We start from the raw sequence: 23,710 nt of genomic DNA on the forward strand, positions 1-23,710 counted from the left end.
TCTTATCACATCACATTCACATCCACATCCATTTACATCGCATCACATCTCATCCATATCTCATCACATCCACTCACATCACATTCACATCTTATCACATCACATTCACATCCACATCCATTTACATCACATCACATCTCATCCATATCTCATCACATCCACTCACATCACATTCACATCTTATCACATCACATTCACATCCACATCCATTTACATCGCATCACATCTCATCCATATTTCATCACATCCACTCACATCACATTCACATCTTATCACATCACATTCACATCCACATCCATTTACATCGCATCACATCTCATCCACTCACATCTCCTCACATCACATTCACATTTTATCACATCACATTCACATCTTATCACATCGCATCACATCTCATCCACTCACATCTTATCACATTCAGATCCACGTCCATTTACATCGCATCACATCTCATTACATCCACTCACATCTCCTCACATCACATTCATTTACATTCCTTAAGCTTCATTAATGAGAACTAATTCTAAATTTTCGTTTACTCATTGGATACTCGATCCTTCCAAGGATTCAATAATATGTCCACAAGATACTCATGGATACTCATTGGATACTCATTGGATACTCGATCCTTCCAAGGATTCAATAATATATCCACAAGATACAATAGTGGCCCATGAGACCCCTTTTATACTTGAGCCCATGACCACAGTCCTAGACCTAATCTAAAAGTTATTGCTTCATTACATCTTGAGTTGGTTATTACATGTTGATGTTGACTATTATGGAGAGCTGTTGTACTTCTATATTCAAAACCGAAAAGAGTGAAACTAAGGCAATTTTGTTATTGGACCTTTATAACTTCTTCTCTTTCTAAATCTCTTTCTATATAAGAAGAATAATTCTTCTTTTTCATAAACATATGAAGAAAACAAGTATGAAGAAGTAAAAACAAAGAAAAAGCATGCCCACTTCATCATCGCCCCTTTTTATTTTGAGATTTTTTTTGTGTGAGTTACATAGGGTAGAGATGATACAATATGCTCTAATCTACATGTACTAGATGTAGAACTTGAATTATGTTTTTGGGAAACTTGGTTGATTTTTTGGCATTTTTGAACAAAAAATGAATAGGAAGAATTTGGAATAGAAAAAGGTTGAATATGGAAGTTATACTTTTGGAGCAAAACGGCTTTGTAATACTAACCCTCTCTTTAATTAGCCATTTTAACCTAAAACAACAGGTTAACAAAAGGTGAAAATTCTAATTTGGCTAAAAATGAGGCGTTGGCATTAGAATCAACTTTTGTAAGTCAAATATGGAGGTCTAAATGAAGGGATTTTGTCTTGAGGCATTATACAATGAAATTTTATAAATCTTGTCAAGTAACTATGTTTTTTAGATTTTACCACATGTAAGTGGTTTAAAGAATACCTTTCCCAAAAGTTGGCACACTATACCGTCATGGTAGCTATTCTTGATTGGCTATTCTCGATGATTGTAGTGAACAAAAGATGATGTCACACTATTGAATATGAATGTGTGTGTGTGTGTGTGTGAGAGAGAGAGAGAGAGAGAGAGAGAGAGAGAGAGAGAGAGAGAGAGAAGAAGAAGAAGAAGAAGAAGAAGAAGAAGAAGAAGAAGAAAAGGAGAAGAAAACGATGAATAATATTTTTTAAGTTTAAACTATATATAAAAGAAGAAGAAGAAGAAGAAAACAATAAATAACATTTATTCTCTCATAATTGTTATTTACTGTTTTCTTCTTCTATATATAGGTGAAACTTTTTAAAAAATGAATATGAATTTTATTTAAGAGAGAGAGAGAGAGAGAGAGAGAGAGAGAAGAAGAAGAAGAAGAAGAAGAAGAAGAAGAAGAAGAAAAGGAGAAGAAATTAGTGTCTATTTTTTTAAAATGTTATTCACTCTTTTGAGAGAGAGAGCGAGAGAGAGAAGAAGAAGAAGAAGAAGAAGAAGGAGAAGAAGAAAACAATGCAGAAGAAGAAGAAGAAGAAGAAGAAGAAGGAGAAGAAGAAAACAATGCAGAAGAAGAAGAAGAAGAAAAAGGATTAAAAAATGGTGATTAAGGAAACGATGACTAAAATTTTTAAAAAATGTTATTCAATGTTTGTTTCTCCTTTTTCTTTTTCTTCTCCTCTCTTCTCTCTCTCTCTCTCTCTCATTATCCCACTAAATTGGTATTCATTTTTTTAAAAGTTTCACCTATATATAGAAGAAGAAGAAAACCAATGAATAACATTTTATGATCATTTTGTAAATCTATATATTCTCTCTCTTTCTCTCTCTCTCTCTCTCTCTCTCTCTCGTTTAGTTGAATTAAATTGGTATTCAAAAAATAATTTATGAACCACAAAATCCAGAGAATATATTGTTATAACATGTAAAACAAGTAAATGGTATTGTATAATGATCTAATAATTAATATGAAATATAAAATGTAATTAACATAAAGTTATTGATCATCAATGTACATAAATGATTCATCTACTATATTATACTATATTTCATTTTACATCTCTCTTTCTCTCTCGGTCCTTCTCAAGTAGTCTCAATGTCCTTGAAGAGAGATTTTTTTTAAAAGTTTAAGTATTTGACAATTTATAGTAAACCTTAAATTAGCTCATGAATATAATATTATATAACAATTACAAAAAAGATAACATATTTGCTAGGAAAGGTCCTTGGATGATATAACAATTTGTGGTATACCTTAAATTAGCATTAAAAAAAAGATTTAACATATTTGATAGGAAAGGCAGTTCTACTCTTCGAGCCTGATATTAGTCTACAAATAAGTATTCGCTCTCTGTGGCCTGTGCTGGCCAACTGCACGAAAACGTAGCGTCTCGCAACGGCCCTGACGGGACCAGGCGATTGTTCGGATGCAAACAGGCGACGCAGCGCCTGCTTGAGATAAGAAGCGTCTGTGACACAGAGAGAGAGAGAGAGATCATTGGGAGCTGAAATAGCTCATACATTAAGAGACATGCAAGGGCTGTCTGTGTATTCCATCTCTCCGATCCAGTCCTCACCCTCACCGCTCATGGTGGCGCCACCTCCTCCGCCCGATTCTTCCCAACAACTGCACCTGAAGCGCGGGAGCTCTTCTTTGAACGTCCTGTCGTTCGGTTTCCTGGCCACAGCCATCCTCATCTCTGTCTTTCTTGTGGTTGCCCTCTTCGAGAGATTCCTACACAGGCCGCCATCATCATCGTCAGCATCCTCCAGCCTGCCCGCCCCTGCTTCTGATAACGTCCCCTATGTTGGCCAAGCGTCTGGAGTGGCCTCTTATAGAGAGGACAGCGGCATGCTTATCCCAGTAAGTCTACAGCCCATCACTTATCTCTTTCTCATCATCATCATGCTTAAAAAACAAGAGAAGAAGCCCTTATATATATATATATATACATACATACATACATACATACATACATACATACATATAGATAGATAGATAGGTATAGATTCATTGACATCCCCCAATGCCCAAGTGTACTATGCATAAAGCATCTCTAAAAGCAACGATAAGAAAGAAATAGAATAGGTCAATGCAATAAAGCATATGTGTGACCAATAAAAGGAAGCTCTAGCAGGCCTCGGTCATGTGTGCCTCTTCTAGAGCTGCAAGCTTGATCTCTGTCAAGGCAAAGGGGACTAAGAACTTCTATGTTCACGGGATGAGATGGTGAGCCCTCCGTGTGTCCACAGATCATGTCCATAATCACCCTCTACATTCATTGTGGTCTCCTATGGGAGGGTAGCAGATGCGGTTCCATAAATCGTGGGTCTGTGCGGGATGCTGTGGGTTTCCAAGGTGTCCTCAATCAATTACGTGGGTGTACTCTAGATGCAGTTAATTGTCTCAAGGTCGTGTGAGGAATCCTTCTTTCAAGGCATGCTCATCAAGGTCCTCTTGCATAGCCATCCGCTCTTCACGATGGTGTCTTACTTGATGCTTCAAGGTTTCCAACTCTGAGCAGATATCATTGTGGGCTGCTTCTTGTCTTTGGGAATGCTTGGGAGTAGCCTCCATGTATGATTGGCAGGCTATTATGTCTCAATCAAGCTACTTGACAAGTTTCCGAGATTTGAGGTCTTCCAACCAAAGGAGGGAGGCTAGGCTCTGATAAGAGGAAGCGTGATTCTAGGCATGCCTATTAGGAGACTTGATTATCAACATAGGAACCACAACGATGAAAACCACAAAGGACTAAAACTATCCACACCACACTAGGAGCTGAAGATAGGCTGAAACCCCCAACCCTTTAGGTACTTTTACTATCAAAAGGAGTAATTTTCTTTGCACAAGATGTGGGTGCCTTTGCTAGCATCCTTACTTCCCGTCGGGTTTGGATCTCAAGTCAAACTGCCGCCAAGTGTCTCTTTGCCTTTTGCCTTTTAGGATCATCCGGCTTTGCTCCACTGTTTGCTAAAAGGTGGATGAATCTGACTGCCGGCTTCTTAAATTCCCACAACTCTTCGTTGGATAAAGTCTTGAGAAAGTCGTCGTCCATTGCCTCTGAACTCATGATATTGTTTTGCTGTTTTTTTTGTTGTAATCAGCCCAAAAACCTTAACCCTAGAGTTCTACATGCTTTTTAAACTCCCTAAGATCATGCTAGGCTGAAATCTAGACTTTCTAGCACTATACTTGAAACCGGCCTTCAGAAATTTGACGGGCGGTGGAACAAACGCTCGCACACAAAAGACTAAAAAGAAAACAAACAGGGGAGCTAGAGTGCTCCTGCAAATAATACAAGGACATCGATTGGCCCCAAAACGCAGTGGCATCCCTTGCGGTATTTCTTCATTTGATAAAAAATGAGTACAAAGTACAACTTGTCGAATCCTTTACCAATAGGATCCCTTTTAGCTTTTCACCCAGGACTTTCCAAATAAGATCTCTCGCTATTACAACAAAGCATTCCATAGAGAAGGCACATCTGTATGACACCTCTTTGCTTGAAAAGGTCTTCTCCATCTCAACCATGGATCTCACGATCCCTTTCCCAGACAGTAGTAGGGCTGTACCAAACCATATGTCCTTCCTATAGTCACAGCTTGCGTGTAACCTCGAGAAAACTAGAACGTGTTCACATGAATCCAGAGACATGCTTTCCTCACGAAACCAAAGATCTGTATCTGATAAACCATAGACCTGTTTCCATAAACCCTAAGCCTGTACCCTCAATACCAAAGTCCTGTTTCTTCTCGAAAGACCAATGTCCTGTTTCCATGACAGATAAACCCACATATGCACCATCCAATCACGGTGCCAAAAACCTAGAGAGAGAAAGATAGAGGACGTGTCAAGCAATCCCTGAATACACATAAGTCTAAGTTGAAGAGCAACACACATCTCTTCCAAGAACATCATCTTGTGCATATGCAGCTTGATCCTCTGTATCCCAATCTCGTAAACAAGGTCTACAATCCACGATACATGGCCATTACTTTGCTGTCCTACTTGCCTGCTTAGTATTCAGCTTTCTACTCCTCTTTGATTACGAGTGGCAGGCTCAGCACCATTACCTGGGAGAAGCTTGTGCCAATGGTCTTGGACCAAGAGGAACGTTTCACGAACCCTCCTCACAGCGGAGGTTCGGAGGCCTTAACTGGCCAACGGTCGAAAGGCCGGAATAACAACAAGGGCAAAGGGAAGGCTTCACCGGAGAAGTCTTCTGAGAAGAAGCCTGACTCAGAACGAGAGAAGCTGAAGGCCGAACGATCCTGCAATGATTGTGGCGAGAAAGGCCCACTATTGGAGAAAGTGTCCTGAGCGGACTGGGAAGAGTGCTGATTCTTCAGCCTTAGCTGCAAAGACTCCTGCATTTGTGCACTTAGAGATGATGGACTTCGATGCTTCATCGTCTTCGAGCGAGGAGGCAGTTGGCTTTATCGCGAAGGATACTCGGGAGTGGATTCTTGACAGTGGTGCTTCCAGGCACATGACTCCATCCTGGGACTTTTATTTGGATCTGAAACGGCAGCCAGGTCGCATTTTTATTGGCGACAACTCCACTATTCCGATACACAGTGAGGGCCGGATGGAGATTATTCCCGACGGCAAGGGGGGCAAGCATGCTTCCCGTGTTCTTTATGTCCCTGCTCTGGGTTTTCATCTTCTGTCAGTGCATGAAGTATGCAAGACTGGCTTCCGGGTGGAATTTGAGGAGCATTCGGTTGCTCTACGGGACCGTGAGGCTGGCCAGGTTGTTTGGGAAGGCGGTGTGGAGAATGGTATCTACAAGCTCTCTGCACTCTCCTCGTTGACAGGTTCTCAGGTCGGAGATTTGTGGCACTTTCGTTTTGGCCACTTAAATGTGGTAGCACTGCGGCGAGCTTTCCGAGACCAGATGGTGGTTGGCTTGCCAGATGTTGGCAGTAGGCAAGGACGTTGCAGTTCTTGCATACGTGGTAAGCAGCACAGGGAATCCTTTCCGAAGCAGGCTTCCAGGCGGGCTTCCAAACCGTTGGAGTTGATTCACACTGACTTGTGTGGACCTCAGCACACACCATCATTGGGAGGATCTCTCTATTTTATGTTGCTTGTTGATGACTGTACCAGATTCACGTGTGGGTCTACTTTCTTTCACAGAAGGACCAAGCTTTTGCACGGTTCAAGGATTGGCACGTGATGGTGAGAAAGAGTCTGGATTACAGGTAAAGACTCTCCGGGCTGACAAAGGAGGTGAATTCTCCGCGACTGTATTTCTCAGATTTTGTGCAGACCATGGCATCAAGAGGGAACTGGCCAATATAGGATCGCCTTCGGAGAATGGAGTTGTAGAACGCAAGAACAGGACTGTGGTGGAGATGGCGAGGACCATGCTGGAGCATCGTGATCTTCCTCGTCCACTTTGGGGAGAGGCTGTGGCAACGGCTGTCCATACCCTCAACCGATCTCCGACGACTTCAGTACCTAACATGACTCCGCTTGAGGCATACTTTGGCAGGAAACCTGATGTCTCGCACTTCCGTGTTTTTTGGAGTGATGCGTATGTTCATATTCCGAAGAAGCAGAGGGGAAAGCTTGACTCCAAGTCCCGCAAGATTATATTTGTGGGGTATAATTCTCTTTCCAAGGGATACAGATTGTATGATCCAGACAGGAATGAGATTGTTGTCAGTCGGGATGTGGTCTTTGATGAGCATGTTCCAGTATCCATTGTCGAGGAGCCGCCACTTCTTGGAGATCGAGAGGAGTCTGATGATGATTCCCAGACCATTGCTCCAGTTGATCGCCCTCAGTCAACACAGGAGGTTGAGCCCACAGCTGGAGTAGAGCCCCCGCAACAGCAGGAGACTCCACGATCTGTTCGACTACCCAGGTGGTTGTTGCACACCCTTGGGGAGTCAGGTGTCACGGAGTTACCCTCCGAGTGGACCACAGAGGACGGCCCTCGAAGATCACACAGAGTCCGAGACGAAAGCAATATAGCGGAGCTTCTTCAGGTAAACTATGCTCTGATGTCTTGTATTATGCGGGACAAGGAGCCCACTTCCGTCAAGGAAGCTCTTTCACAGGATACTTGGAGGAAAGCCATGCAGGTGGAACTTGATGCCATCGAGAGGAACAACACATGGGAGTTGGTACCGAGGCCGTCATTGGTGTCAAATGGGTCTTTAAGACCAAATATGCGTTAGATGGGTCGGTGGACAAACACAAAGCCAGACTTGTGGCTAAAGGTTATGCTTAGCGGCCAAGCATCGACTACGAGGATACCTTTGCACCGACAGTACGGATGTCTACGATTCGGACCGTTCTTGCCCTTGCTTCTTCTCAGAGGTGGCCTGTGTATCAAATGGATGTCAAATCTGCGTTCCTTAATGGTGACCTGCAGGAGGAGGTGTATGTTGAGCAGCCTCCAGGCTTTGTTGTTCTAGGATCAGAAGGGAAGGTTTACAGGTTACTTAAGGCCTTGTATGGTCTTAAGCAGGCTCCCAAGGCTTGGAATCAGAAGATTGATTCCTTCTTTGTTCGGACTAGATTTTAGAGATTGTTTGCAGATCCTAACCTGTATCTCTTTCGGGAACGCGGCATGGTTACGATTATCATCCTTTATGTGGATGATCTCATTCTCACCGGCGGTCATGTGGAGCACATTGGTGTGACGAAGGCTGCCTTGTCAAAGGAGTTTGAGATGACCGACTTAGGCTTACTCCACTTCTTTTTGGGATTGGAGATTTGGCAGACCCAGAGGGGGTTTTTTGTCTCTCAGCAGCGGTATGTTCATGAGTTGCTTGAGGCCTTTGGGATGGAGAACTGCAAGCCCCGATGGACCCAAACACAAAGTTAACGTTAATGATCCTTGTGAGCCAGTCGATGCCTCGCAGTGCCGGAAGTTGGTTGGTTCATTGATCTGGTTGCTGAACACCAGATTGGACTTGAGCTTCTCCGTGGGACTGTTGAGCTCTTTTAGTGTGCCCGCCCTGTATAGGTGTTTTATCATTTTTCCTCACTCCCTGTATTTTTTCCCCATTTTTCCTTGGTGTGGGTGGATGCCACATGCTGGCAGGAGCCTCTGATGCTGGCCGACTGCACTCATGTGTTCTTGAAGACTGGCCGACTTGATCAGAGGAGGTCGTGGTGTTTTTCTGCTGGCCGACTGGCTTTGCCCAGTCGTGGAGGACTGGTGGCACTTCATGCGCTGGCTGACTGCATCCATGGGGCCATATAAATAGGCCCCATGATCCGCACTTTGTACTCATTCAGTTTTTCTCGGGATCTTGTGTATAGAGAAGAGTTTACACGCCCATCTCTCTGTCTTTCTTGTGCTGTCTATTTTCTGCACTCTACTTGCTCTTGTGGTCTCAAGTTTGGTTATCATTTCCGCAGCGTATTTTGACATGCGTACCATCCGGCCACCTTCCCACACGGCGATCACCCACCTCGCTTCCTCATGCTCGCCACCCTTATAAAGAAAACGATTCGTTTTTCTTCTCAAAAACGCCTAAAGCAAAGGATGAAAAACGCATGCTTTTCAAATAAAATAATAATATTTTTAGCAATCAAAGGTTTAAAAACCTTATGACTTTAAAAATCCTTTTTGTCCCCTTTCACACTTGGGCTGGCCACACTTATAGGTTTCCTTTTCACATTCAAACTTGATGCTTGTTCACACGTGTCCATCCCGTGCTCTGTTGGGGTAAAGCCGTTATGCCCACCCTTATAGTGTGTACAAGCCCATAAGTTATAGTACATAGTACACTTAGTACTTTTAATGTACTAAGTGCACTATGTGTACTAGTGCAATATACATGTGTGATAGGGGAGTCACACACACACTTGATGAGTTGACTTATCCCCACAACTCTCTCTCTCTCTCCCTTGCTTCTCTGTGTATGTCTCCCACATGACCTAACCCTAATTTTCATTCTCTCCCACACAACTGGTATCAGAGCACAAATGAATGTATACTAGGCGCTAGGCGTGGGTAAGCGTGTAAGCTGGCCTAGTATTCAATGGCCTGGTGCTCGCCAACTACCACGTGATCTCTGAGCGACTGTTCAACAGTCCGCCTCTCCAACAGCCACGCTGGTCTGCCCAACCTCCTACTCTGCACAACTAGCCACGGGCGCCTCCTCCGTTTCAATACGACTGTAGAAGCCTGACGAGCAGCAGCATCAACAGCAAAATCGACGCCCTCCTTTCCTGCAACAAAAATCAGAAATTACAAGGTATTTGCCTCAATTTTTTTTATGGGATTTGCAATTGAGCAAGTACAATCAACAATTGAGCAGGTACAGGTGCCCAATTGCTCAATTTTTTGAGCAAAATTGGCAAAATTGGGTGACATTGGTCACAATCAGGATCAATTTGCAGGAAATTGGATGTTGAAATTTGGGGCTTTTGATGTAATTGTGCAATTAAGCACTCATACATGCTGTATGATGTGAGAAATCGCACATTCGGGCAAAATTGCAGCAAATTGCAGAGCAAATCAAGGGGCTTTTGTGCCGATTTGGTTGATTTGCATGCAGGCAATCGCATTTGATGCTGTGGATAATGTGTTGATGCCTTACAAGCACTCAATGTGCCTGTAAATCAAGGGGCTTTCATGCATTTGATGTATATGTGGCCAGGGGGAAGCATCGTGAACACTCTGGATGCCTTCATGTGCGTCAATGTACCATGTATGATCAGAAATTGATCTTAAATCAAGGGGCTTTTCAAGTTTTTATGCTTGTTGAGCTTGGCAAAGCAGCAGGCAAGACATTTATGCCTTGAATCCTCAAAAATCAGCTTGCAGTCAAGGGGCTTTTGCCCAATTTCTGTTCGGAACTGTTGTATGCAGTGTACAGGACTGTAAAAGTCTGATTTTCACTCATTTGGACAGCCAGGAGAGCATTTATTGCTATTGTACCTGTTGGTACAGATTTGGCACAGCTTTGTGCAAGTTTTGGCATGGCGGTACACTGTTTTGAGTGACCAAAAGGTTCAATTTCAGCTGCTGTACTTGCCGGTACAGGTTTGGTACATCATTGGTGAGCACTTGGTACTGCTGTACAGTACTTTGGAAGGGCAAAAGAGCACATTTAAGGTGCTGTTCAAAATCTGCAGCAACCAGATTTTGGTGTTTTCATCACATAAAGTGGGAGAAAAGTTGCATTCTTGCTTCCGCAGTGGGAGATAAAGCTTGGGAGAACAACTGTGAGCACTTTGTGTGCTTTTGGTGCAGTGTTTGCACATTTTGCAGGGAGTCAGGCATTGACAGGTTGCATTTTGCTATGGCAACCACAGGTGAGAGCTCTTCATTGCTTCACATCAAGAAGCTTGAAGGCTCGCATAATTATGATATTTGGCAAACCCAGTGCTACAATGTGTTGCTCCAGAAAAAGCAGCACAAGCCTATCGAAGAAAGGGGTGTAATGCCCGCTTCTCTTACTGCTGAAGAGTGGGAAGATATGGATGAGCCGGCAAGATCTACTATCATGTTGTCTGTGTCAGATTCATTACTTTTCAGCATTCGTGAAGAGAAGACAGCTTGGGGAATGTGGCAGAGATTGCAGGACTTGTATGCCCAACAAAGTGCCTCAAGCAAAGTGTATTGGTTGAAGAAACTCATAGGTCTTCAGATGAAGGAAGGGGCATCTATGACAGCCCATCTCAATGAGTTTAATGGTATTGTCAGCCAAGTTATAAATCAAAAGTTGGCAATGGACGATGAGTTCAAAGCCACTTTTCTGTTATGCACTTTGCCAGAGAGTTGGGACACATTTAGGACAGCCACTAGCAATTCGAATGCTATGCTGTCATATGCAGATGTTGAGGGTGCTCTTCTTCAAGAAAAGATGAACAGGAAAAACAACTCTGTTGGAAAGTCCAATGCAATGAATGCACGTGGGAGATCCCAGCAAAGGGGAAAAAGCCAAGAAAGGGGAAGGAGCAAGTCTCGCTCCAAAAAGGATTTGGAATGCCATTATTGTGGCAAGAAGGGACACATTAAAAAGCAATGCTACAAATGGAAAAATGATCAAAAAGAAAAGGGAAAAGGCAAAGACAAAGAGAAAGATGAAGCCAAAGATGTAAAGCCAAAGGGCAAAAGTGGAGTCAAGATTGAAGAAATCAATGTGTCACATGCAGGTGGCAGTGAGGATGAGGTTCTCTTTACGTCTTCACTTGATGCCCATTCACTTCTTACAGGTGGTCATGGATGGAGGACAGATCGGCACCATAGAAATCTTTCAACTACGGCCACGCGACGCCAGTCGTGCTTCACGTTCTGCAGCACCCCGGCCTTGCAAGAGTCGCAATCGTAGCAGACAAGCCAACGCAGCTCTTGTTCTCAACTGCTCCTACCTGCGCTTGAGGATCATTGAGCCAGAAGCTCTGATACCATGTCAGATTGGTGCATGCGGAAGCCACACTCATACACACGTAGAGAGAGAAGTTGGCGCAGAGACAGAGAGAGAAAAGTTGACGAACAGCTCACTTTAGCAATGAATAGTTGAATAATACAATGGGTGGGCATGGGTATATATACCCTCACAAGTGAAATGGCCGACTACCAACCCACTTTGAGATACTATATTTAACAGTTTGTTAGGTATACTGCTGGCAATGAAGGAGTGGTTTATTTGGGTGATAACCATGCATGCAAGATTCTTGGCAGAGGTGATGTGAGGCTTGTGTTTTCAGATGGCTCACAGCTTATGCTCCATGATGTCAGGCATGTGCCTGAGATCAAGAAGAACCTGCTTTCTACTGGACAGCTTGATGATGCTGATTATGTTACCACATTTGGTAGTGGAAAGTGGAAAATTAGTAAGGGCTCACTGGTTGTTGCCAGAGGCTCTAAGGTGGACACTCTTTACTTTATGCATGCAGGTGTTTGTCACCATGCTAATGTAAATGCAACCGAGCTGCCGGAAATCTCTATGTGGCATAGCCGGTTGGGACACATGAGTGTCAAAGGAATGGAGCAATTGTCTCGTTTGGGTTACTTGCCTTCTCTAAAGTTTTCAAGTTTTCAGTTTTGTGAGCATTGTATATATGGTAGGCAACTACAGTGCCCCCACAAGAAAGCTCTTGGACAGAAAGATGCTCAGTTAGAGCTTGTGCATACAGATGTATGTGAGATGCCTCAGCTTTCTTTGGGAGGGGCAAAATACTTTGTGTCTTTTATTGATGATGCCACACGCAAGGTGTGGGTCTATCCTCTTCGTTTGAAGAGTGATACATTCTCAGTGTTTGAGAAGTTTGTTGCTCTTGTTGAGAATCAAACTGGCAAAACACTGAAGGCTTTGCGTTCCGACAATGGTGGAGAGTATATGTCCAAACAGTTTCAAGACTTTTGTGATGCTAAAGGCATCAAGAGGGAGCTCTCTACTCCTTATGATCCTCCACAAAACGGGACAGCAGAGAGGATGAACAGGACCATTCAGGAGAAGGTCCGTTCTATGTTGTCACATGCTGCATTACCTCATGGTTTTTGGGCTGAAGCTGTTATGACAGCCGTTCACCTCATAAACAGGTCACCTAACACGAGGCTTGGTGGGAAAGTGCCAGAGGAAGTATGGACAGGGAAGCCTCCGTCATACAAGCACTTGAGAGTGTTTGGTTGCGTTGCGTACGTGCACATACGCAGGGAAATGCGCACCAAACTTGATCCTAAGTCTCACAAATGCATATTCCTAGGATATGGTGACAGAGGTGAAATGGGGTATAGACTTTGGGATCCCGTGAATAGAAAGATCATACGCAGCAATGATGTCATTTTTGATGAAACATGCATGTATAAGGAGCCTGCAACAAGGCAACAGGAGCCTGGCAGAGTCATCTTTGATGATGATGGACATCATGGACAACAACAAAGGGCTGTAAATCAGCCATTACAGCAAGAAAACCAGCCCTTAAATGGTGCTGAAAATGGTCCAAATGAACAGCCAGAGATGGCAGAAGATATCCCTATGGATATACCACAGTTAGAGGAGATACCGGGCATGATTTTTCAGCCTTATGGCATGGAACAGGAGCCACCAATGGGTGATATGCAGGCTGGACAGCAACCTGCAAATGATGGTCATTGGGTACGGAGGTCCACAAGACCCTCCAGAGCCCCTGACAGGTTTGTTCCAGGGGTTGACTACTTGATGCTCACTGACTGTGGGGAGCCCTCATGTTATAAAGAGGCTTTACAGAGGGCAGACAAAGCTCTATGGGAGCGTGCCATGAAGTCAGAGATGGATTCTCTGCATAAAAATGAAACATGGAAGTTGGTGCATTTGCCTGCAGGCAAGAAGGTTTTGCCATGCAAGTGGGTATACAGGCTCAAAGTTGCACCAGATGCAAAGCCAAGATACAAAGCCAGGTTAGTGGCTAAGGGCTTCAAGCAGGAATATGGTGTGGACTTTGAGGAGATCTTCTCTCCAGTGGTCAAAATGACCACACTTAGAGCTGTGTTAGCTTTGGTTGCGCATGATGATCTGGACTTGATTCAGATGGATGTGAAGACTGCTTTTCTTCACGGTGAGGAGATATATATGCATCAGCCAGAGGGTTATGCAGTGAGTGGAAAGGAGAAGCTTGTATGCAAGCTGAAAAAGAGCCTTTATGGGCTCAAACAGGCACCAAGGGAATGGTATCATAAATTTGATACATTCATGAAATCTCAGAAATTCAGGAGAAGTGACATAGATCACTGCTTATACACCAAGAAAGCTTTGGATGGCAGTCTATTGATCCTCATCTTGTATGTTGATGATATGTTGATTACCGGAAAATCTCGTAAAGAGATGGATGCCTTGAAGCAGAGGCTGCATCAAACCTTTGATATGAAGGATTTGGGTGATGCTAATCACATCTTGGGTATGCGGATACTTCGGGACAGAAATTAGCATGTGTTGTATTTGTCTCAGAAGGAATACATTGGCAAAGTCTTGCAGAGGTTCAATATGGACGGGGGGAAGAAGACTAGTACTCCTTTGCCTCCATATGTGAAACTCAGTGCTATGGACAGCCCACAGTCGGATAGAGACAGGGCTGATATGGCCAAGATTCCGTATGCTTCTGCTTGTGCCAGTCTCATGTATGCCATGGTTGCTACTAGGCCGGACATTGCATTTGCAGTGGGAGTGGTTTCTAGATACATGGCCAACCCTGGCAAGAAGCATTGGGAAGCAGTGAAAGGTGTCATGAGATACCTGAAGGGCACACAGGATTTGTGCATTTGCTTTGGCAAACAGGATGCATTAGTGCATGGTTACACGGATTCGGATTATGCCGGTCATCCAGATAACCGGAAGTCTACTACCGGTTATGTGTTTACATTCACAGGAGGTGCTGTGTCATGGATATCCAGGATGTAGAAGTGCACTGCCTTATCTACTACAGAGGCCGAGTATATTGCAGCCACAGAGGCTTGCAAGGAGGCATTATGGCTATCTCGGTTAGTGGTTGATTTGGGCTATACAGGGGATATTCCATTGTTGCATTGTGACAGTCAGAGTGCCATCCAGTTGGCAAAGAACCCTGTCTTTCATGCAAAGACGAAGCATGTGGATGTGAAGTATCACTTCATCAGAGAGGTGATAGAGAACAAGCAAATTCAGCTTGTTAAGATTCATACGGATGACAACCCGGCTGATCTGTTGACAAAGAGTTTGCCTCCGGAGCGGTTTGCTCATTGCAGACACTTGATGGGCATTGGATGAGGCCAGTTTCAGCCTTGATATGGCCTTGTATATTATCATGTACATGCTGATTTTTCTTTTCCTTTACTTAAGGGCACTTTGCCTTTAAGTGGGAGGTTGTTGGGGTAAAGGCGTTATGCCCACCCTTATAGTGTGTACAAGCCCATAAGTTATAGTACATAGTACACTTAGTACTTTTAATGTACTAAGTGCACTATGTGTACTAGTGCAATATACATGTGTGATAGGGGAGTCACACACACACTTGATGAGTTGACTTATCCCCACAACTCTCTCTCTCTCTCCCTTGCTTCTCTGTGTATGTCTCCCACATGACCTAACCCTAATTTTCATTCTCTCCCACACATGCTCGTTACTGTGCCCACCTGCTTGTTGTCCAGAGGGAAAAACACAGGGTCGTAACATACCCCCCTCTTGAAAAACAGCAAGCGTCCTTGATTGCACTCAATAACACAGTAAGCATCCAATGAAGAAAGATTCCCCATATGACCAAAGCAATGCCCCTCCAGTGCATCTGGGTGATGAAACAATTATCTTGAACAATAAGGCCAAACCGTCACGTCAGAGTGACAAACAACTCTTGCTTATTCCTTCAAAACCTGCAGCAAAAGTCTAAAACCAAGTGTGAAGACAGGACAGGGTTAGGGTTAGGGTTTACAGAAAGCAAATAGGCGTGGAAAACCAAGCAGAGGGAGTGAACACGACTGTTGTACTATTCAATGATGAAAAAAGTGAAGTACAAGCCACATGATAGTGACCCCTAAAGGATAAGTGTTCACATGTCCGGCCATAAATGTGCCGGGTGGACCAAAACACTTATAAACTGCATATAAGTGAAAATGAACTAAACTGGGGGAAAAAACCTCCACTAATTGAAGTAAAAAGTGCCCCAGTAACCTACTGATGATCACTAGCACTCCTCTGGGTGCATACACAGCATAAAACCCAACAAACCCCCCTGGAGTGATATGTGATCACTGTACATCATCCACCAAAAGGAAACAAATTCAAAGCATTGCGGAATGCTTCAAATTTCGGACGTGGTAATGCCTTGGTGAAGATGTCTGCCACATTCTGATCTGTAGGACAGTAGATCAGACTGATATCTCCTGCCTGGAGTCTCTCCCGAACAAAATGATAGTGAATCTCAATGTGTTTCGTGCGAGCATGAAACACAGGATTCCTGGCCACAGCAATGGCACTCTGACTATCAGTATAGATAGGTGTAGGCTCCTCCACTGAAATATCCATATCAGTCATAAGACGACGCAGCCAAACACACTCAACAGTAGTAGTGTAGGCTGCTCTGTACTCTGCCTCACAAGATGAAGTGGCCACTGTGGTCTGTTTCTTGCTTAGCCAAGAAATGCATGAAGCGCCAGGGAAGAAACAATTCCCACTAGTGGAATGTCTGGTATCAAAATCACCAGCCCAATCTGAATCACTGTAAGCATGTAACTGCATGTCACCCCCCTCAGGATAAAGCAACCCAAGAGACAAGGTACCCTGCAAATAACGGAATACACGCTTCACAGCTTGCCAATGTGACAACCGTGGGCTGTGCATGAATCTGCTCAACTGAGAGACTGCATACTGAATATCTGGCCTTGTATTACACAAGTAAATGAGACACCCAACAGCCTGAGCATATGTAGTGGCATCAAAGGAAACACTGTCATCTTGTAGTGACAGTTTCATCCCAGGCTCCATAGGAGTACTAATAGGCTTGCAATCCTGAAATTTAAACTTCTCCAGAAGTTTAGCAACATAACGTGATTGCAACAACCCAATGCCTCTGTTATCCTGCACAAACTGTATGCCCAAATAGTAATGTACAAGGCCCAAGTCAGACATGTCAAATGTCTGTTGCAGTATCTCTTTAAATGCTGCAATTTTGTCATCATTTGATCCCATGAGCAAGAGATCATCCACATAAAGACTGATGACCAGCAGATCTGTCTCTTCTTTCTTCACATACAAAGTGGTCTCTGATGGACTGTTCACAAATCCTTGAGTGAGTAGAAAAGCATCTATTTTTGCATACCAAGCTCGTGGAGCTTGTTTCAAACCATACAAGGCCTTTTTCAGCCTGCATACTTTCCCCTCCTGACCATGTTCTGCAAATCCCATGGGCTGAAATACATAAACTTCCTCCTCGAGGTCCCCATGTAGGAATGCAGTCTTTATGTCCAACTGATGAACAACCCAACCACGATGTGCAGCCAATGCAATGACACACCTAAGTGTCGACATACGGGATGTAGGAGCAAATGTCTCCTCATAATCAATGCCCTTCTTCTGTGCATAGCCCTTTGCAACTAGACGGGCTTTGTACCTGTCAATGGATCCATCTGCATGTCTTTTCAACTTATAGACCCATTTAGTACCAATGGCTTTCTTGCCTTTGGGCAGATCAACCAAATCCCATGTTTGATTCTTTTTAATAGAATCAATCTCATTCTGCATGGCTTTGTTCCAATGCACATTATCTCGTGCATCCACAAATGAATCAGGCTCATCATCATCCTGTAAACTGGCTGCCATAACCAGATTCAAATCCATGATGTGTGCATGCTCATTGGTCCTTGTCTCCCTACGAGTACGACCAGCAAGAGGACCCTCTAAATGGCTGTCCTGTAATGTCCTCAAATACCATCTAGGTATATGTCTGACCTGTGGTGCCTGCTGTCCCATATTTGGTTCAGCTTCTGGCTCATTTGGCTGCTGAATTTCTGCACCACCTACATCATTTGCTGGCTGTCCAGTACCCTCATGAGTTGGATCACCAACTGTGGAATGAAACTCCATGGGTAGTAGACCTTCAAACACATCATTTTCAGCCTGATTTGCCTCATAACCAGCCATGGATAATTCTGATTTTTCATCAAAAATCACATCCCGACTGATGAATATCTTCCTGGATAGTGGGTCATATAACCTGTAGCCTTTGCTCTCACGGCTATACCCAACAAAAATGCATTTTGTGGCTTTATCATCAAGCGTTCTCCTTAACTCTTTGGGTATGTGTGCATAAGCAAGACACCCAAAGATACGAAAATGCGATACAGAAGGCTTGCGGCCATGCCAAGCCTCAAAAGGAGTAATAGAAACCAATGCCTTTGTGGGACATCGATTCAAAATATGACAAGCACACATTACTGCTTCCACCCAAAAGATATGTGGTAGTCTTTTTGCCTTTAGCATACATCTGGCCATCTCCATGAGTGACCGATTTTTCCTTTCTGCAACCCCATTCTGCTGTGGAGTGTAAGGAGTAGTATACTGATGTTTTATACCTCTACTCCCAAGAAAGGAATTCAGCACATGTGACATATATTCCCCCCCTCGGTCAGAACGGAGAGTCTTCACCTTGCATCCTGACTCTGTCTCAGCAAGTGCTACAAAGGCCAAAAATGCATCATATACCTGTGATTTCTGTGTCAAAGGATAGACCCAGCATATACGAGAGAAGTCATCAATAAATGTTGCAAAATAAAAGCAACCACCTAATGACTTCGTCTGCATGGGACCACAAAGATCACTGTGTATAAGTTGCAACTTTGCAGTTGCTCTTAGAGCCTGATCACGTGGGAAGGAAAACCTGTGCATTTTTCCCAAAATACATCCTTCACAAATGTGATCTGGAGGCTTCTCCATGAGAGGTAGATCTGTAAACATATTATGTCGCTGCATAAGCATAAGACTACCAAAATTTACATGCCCCATGCGAGCATGCCATAACTCCGCATCAACCATAGCTGGAGTAAGAGTGAATGCATGATAAGCAGACTGATCCACTGGCTGAAATGCATCCAACTCATAAAGTCCATGACATAATGTACCAGTAAGCATCAAGGTCAAGGCATTTGCTTTGTCTCTGACCATGCATTTATCATCATCAAAGTGGACTTGCATTCCACAATGTGCTAAAGAAGAAATGGACAACAAATTCTTCTTTATCCCTGGTACATATAAGGCATCTGTAAGGCGGAGAATGGAGCCATCAATGGCTGTAAGCTGAATCTCCCCAATGCCACACACTGGATATGAAGCATTGTTGGCACACTGAACAGTTTTGCCAACAGGGGCAGGGCCAACATGACTAAACAAATCCCTGCGAGATGTGATATGCTTTGAGGCACCACTATCAAAATACCAAGTACATGCATGCTCTGTCAAACTGAGTGCCTGTGAAGACCAAGAGGCATCATAGCTGCATGTAAAAAAACAGTAATCCCTGTCCTCAACAAAAGAAGCAGTCTCTGGAGGAGCTTTAGGAGCATCATTAACAGACATCCCAGCTTCCTTTGCCTTCTCTTTGGCAATCCTCTTCCTACATTCCGTGATGTAGTGACCTGGCTTCTTACAGTAATGACATTTGCCCTTCTTCTTGGGCTGTCCATCACCTTTCTTGGTATCCTGTGAAGAACCACCATCACCTAAATTTTGATTTGCACTCTTTGGCTGAGATTTCCCTTTCCCCTTTTGACCTGTAGTAAATGCTTGTTCAGCATTTGTGTTCATATTCATATTCTTCCTCATTTGCTCCTCTTGTAGTAAGAGAGCAACAAGTTCCTGATACTTGAGGGGTTCAACAGCATTCCTCATGCTGAGGTTCAAAGAGGTATGGAAAGCCAAGTAAGATCTTGGCAAAGAGTGCAAGATGGTGGACACAAGCTGTGTCTCAGGAATAATCTCATCCACATTGATGAGTTGCTCTCTCAAATCCTGCAGCTTGTTTAAGTGGCTAGACATATCATCTCCTTCATTCATTTTCTGATTTTCCAGCTCTCTTTTCAAAAATGAGATCCTAGCCTCATTACGAGCAGCATACATCTGCTCCAAAGTCACCCATGCATTCTGTGAAGTGCCAGCTGAACGAATATGAGGTATAATGGACCTCTGAACTGACAATGCAATGAGTGACAAAGCTTGTGCATCTCTGGCATCCCATGTCTTTTGAGCATTTGTTCTCTGAACAGGCAATGGCTGTCCTGGAGCCTGTACCTGTTGTCCTCGTCCACGAGCACCCCCTTGGGGAGGAGTCTCTGGAGCCAATGGACCTGGACGTGGTTCATCACCACTAACAAAATCCCAAAGACCTTTTGCCACAAGCACATTTTTCAGCATAAAACTCCACAAGGAGTAGTTCGTGCCATCCAATTTGTCTTCCTTAGACAAATATGTGAATACATCACTTTGCTGTTGATTTGCCATTATGCTTTACGCACAATGTTGTACCTGTTTACCAAAAAACCCAATAGCAAAAACCCTGATAACCACTGTACTCCACTGAATACAGTTCACCCAAATCTGCCTGCACTCTCAATCCTCTGAATGTGCAGCTTAATGCACCAATGACTGAGTAGAGCAGCAAATGGCGTACACAATGCCAAAATGCCCCAAAAATGCCCAAATTGGCTGCACCCAAACTGTGCTAAAAAACCTGTATATTTTTCTTGCTAGAAAATCTGCCTGTTGTGCCTGTATATTTTTCACAGAGAAAAATAAGAATGCCCAAAACTCAAAACCTGTGATGCTTACCAGCTGAGATAAGAGTTGATTGATGTACTCGTAGACTGTTGTACTGTGCAGGTACTTTACGAAACCAGTCCTCTGTAAGCAAGCAGGTACAGTACGGATTCTGAGGCGACCACAGTACTGCAGGTTCAGTCAGCGCTGAAGGCGTATGGCTGCACAAGTGACAGTAAGCACTGTCAGGTCTGCAGGCGGTGACTTGTAGTACTGTTGGCGCTGAAGGCGTAGGCGTACGGTGGCTAGTACACGTGTGCTGTACACGTGCGCTCAAGTTATAGGCGGCGTACTGACTAATGCAGTACCCGACTGAAGGCGACCAGGTACGGGCAGCAAGCGCAGAGTAGATCTGACGGCGCACAGGTGTACGGGCTGAAGGCTAACTGGAGGCGACTAGACACGGGCAGGTGGCGCACACGTACAGCTGAAGGCGGCGCAGGCTTGGTGTACGGGCAGCATATGCTGAAGCCGGCGCTTGACTCAATGTTCGTATACTGTACGGGCAGCAGCAGCAAATGTACGGGTGTTGAGCAAAGCTTCAAAGGCTCTGATACCAATTGAAGACAGGACAGGGTTAGGGTTAGGGTTTACAGAAAGCAAATAGGCGTGGAAAACCAAGCAGAGGGAGTGAACACGACTGCTGTACTATTCAATGATGAAAAAAGTGAAGTACAAGCCACATGATAGTGACCCCTAAAGGATAAGTGTTCACATGTCCGGCCATAAATGTGCCGGGTGGACCAAAACACTTATAAACTGCATATAAGTGAAAATGAACTAAACTGGGGGAAAAAACCTCCACTAACTGAAGTAAAAAGTGCCCCAGTAACCTACTGATGATCACTAGCACTCCTCTGGGTGCATACACAGCATAAAACCCAACAAAGTGGAAACACGTAACCTGTGTTAGCCAAAAACAAAACCATGCATCATTCAATATATGACACACATATGCATGACACATTTATGCATTCGCAAATAATACATAATTACAGTCTCAGGGTTGCTCGCAAGCCTTACACCCATGAATATCCCGCAGGACCCACGACTGATGGTACAACATGAGCATATGAAAGCATTCAATGCATCTACACGAAGTACTTCCCACATATGTCCCTCTTGATGCTTTACCCACTTTACTTATGGCCATCCCGCAGGAGCCACATTCAGTGATACACCATGAACATGGTAAAGTACCTGATGTATCATATCAACATACATGCATCTCATCCTGACACATCCAGAGTATTGCCCAATGTATTCTCAAGGGTACAAGGATCCAATGGCACCAGAATACCATAATACCTCGGAAAGTGTATAAATACATGCACAAATACAGTTCAATCCATATATCAATGAACCAAACCAACTCTAGGACTGCTCGCAAGACTTATGTCCTCCATAAAGTCTCGAAGTGTTAGCTCAAGTTGCCGCAGCCTTTGAGCTCAACCAAACCATGCCATTCCAAAGGAGACCAACCCCACAAATAGCATCATCTCAAAATCCAATTGACCGATCCTGTGGTCAAGAACAGCCAGAACCATATGAAAAAGATCAATCTTCCTCAGTCATACCTTAGTTCCAAAGGCAAAAACCATCCATAGTTGCAGTTATAGTTCATGGTGCGGCCGACTGTGAACCATACCCAACTTTACTATCTCATGTGACTAGTACACAATATCATAGAAGTCCCATAAGCAGATGTACTGTCAGGCTCAGTACCTCGGGTGAATACAAAGATGTCACCAAGCAACGTCTAGATGAAAACTGAGCCTATCTATAACAAGGAAGTGGAGGTGCTACCCCCCTCTTGAGCATTAGGCAATGCTCCAGACCCATGCTCTGCTGAACCTGAATGAGCCATAACAAGAGTCGACTCCAACTCAAAGGCATCAAGATAAAGCTGCAATACCTGAGGTGAATCTGCTAAGTCACCCTCCTCCATCCACTTCGTATCCATTGGTGAGCAGTTCTTGAACTTCACAAGATAGCGACGGGAAACTTTACCTTGTACCTTTCTTTCCTTGTGTGCCAATATCTGCTCGGGAATAAGAACCTTATCAAGTTCCTCCGTTTCCGATTGAGCCTCATTTGATACATCCTTAGGCACCCAAAACATGCTTGCACTCCACCCAAGTGGTAAGCACAAGTCCCCAATGAAGCATAGTACACCATTGCTAAACATAGAAAGAAGTTGCCTTCCAAACCCATGAAGTCTCCGTGAAGATACCACTGGTGACAAAGTGTCAAAAGCCATAGCCTTCAACCCATCTCTTGCACCATAACTCTTCAACTGCTTTGTTCCTGGCTGACTACTTCCTGTCCTTGGTGTCTTTTCTCATGAGCTTCATCTTTAGCTTTTGCTCTTCACCTCATATAGGCAAAGACCATAGTTGCCAGGCGTTTCAGAAACGGCAGGTATGAAACGGGTTTCATACGTTTTGAAACGTTTCATAAAAGGTAAGAAACGGGTACAAAAAGGTTTCATACAAAATAGAAAAAACATGTATATTTTTTACTTGAAATATACAAAAGAAAAAACTGTTGACATAACTTATAAGAGACCACATTGAATTCATTTCAATAAAAACAAAATACATGTAAGATATGATGATATCACAAATCATGTGGGTGATCACTGATGACTAAACAGAAATCAAAAGGATCACCACGTGGGTGATGAGTCATGACTCAAAATCCAAGATCAAAATAAATAACATGTCCAAAGTTTAAACTAAATAACATGTCTAAATAAAATGATACTGGCAGCTGCTAGCTACCATCTGCATCCTCATCTGCATCCTCATCTGCATCTTTTGCCTCTGCAGCCTCACTCTCAAGGTCACTGCCGGTAGCCGAGTCCTCAAATGCCTCATCCTCTAGAGGTGCCGGTGCACCACTAGTACTAGCCTCTCGAGAAGATCGTAGGAGGGGCCATCCCACTCACACCCAATGCCGGAGATAGCTCTCATTGCCTTCTTCCATCGAGGAGTCCTGACA

At 43.8% G+C, this 23,710-nt stretch overlaps 1 protein-coding gene across 2 annotated transcripts in view; it reads left to right on the forward strand.

Moving 5' to 3' along the window:
• Nucleotides 1–2,803: 2,803 nt before the first annotated feature.
• Nucleotides 2,804–23,710, forward strand: part of LOC147612674 (uncharacterized) — a 41,622-nt gene continuing 20,715 nt past the window's right edge. For both annotated transcript variants that reach the window (XM_086783241.1, XM_086783240.1), the window contains exon 1: nt 2,804–3,338. In XM_086783241.1, coding sequence (XP_086639367.1) covers nt 3,006–3,338 — 333 coding nt within the window. In that variant the 5' untranslated portion in view covers nt 2,804–3,005. The remainder of the gene's footprint in view (nt 3,339–23,710) is intronic.

The sequence above is a fragment of the Cibotium barometz genome, chromosome 45, assembly GCF_041138505.1.
Source record: "Cibotium barometz isolate CiBa-2024 chromosome 45, ASM4113850v1, whole genome shotgun sequence".
In the NCBI taxonomy this organism is placed as follows: Eukaryota; Viridiplantae; Streptophyta; class Polypodiopsida; order Cyatheales; family Cibotiaceae; genus Cibotium; species Cibotium barometz.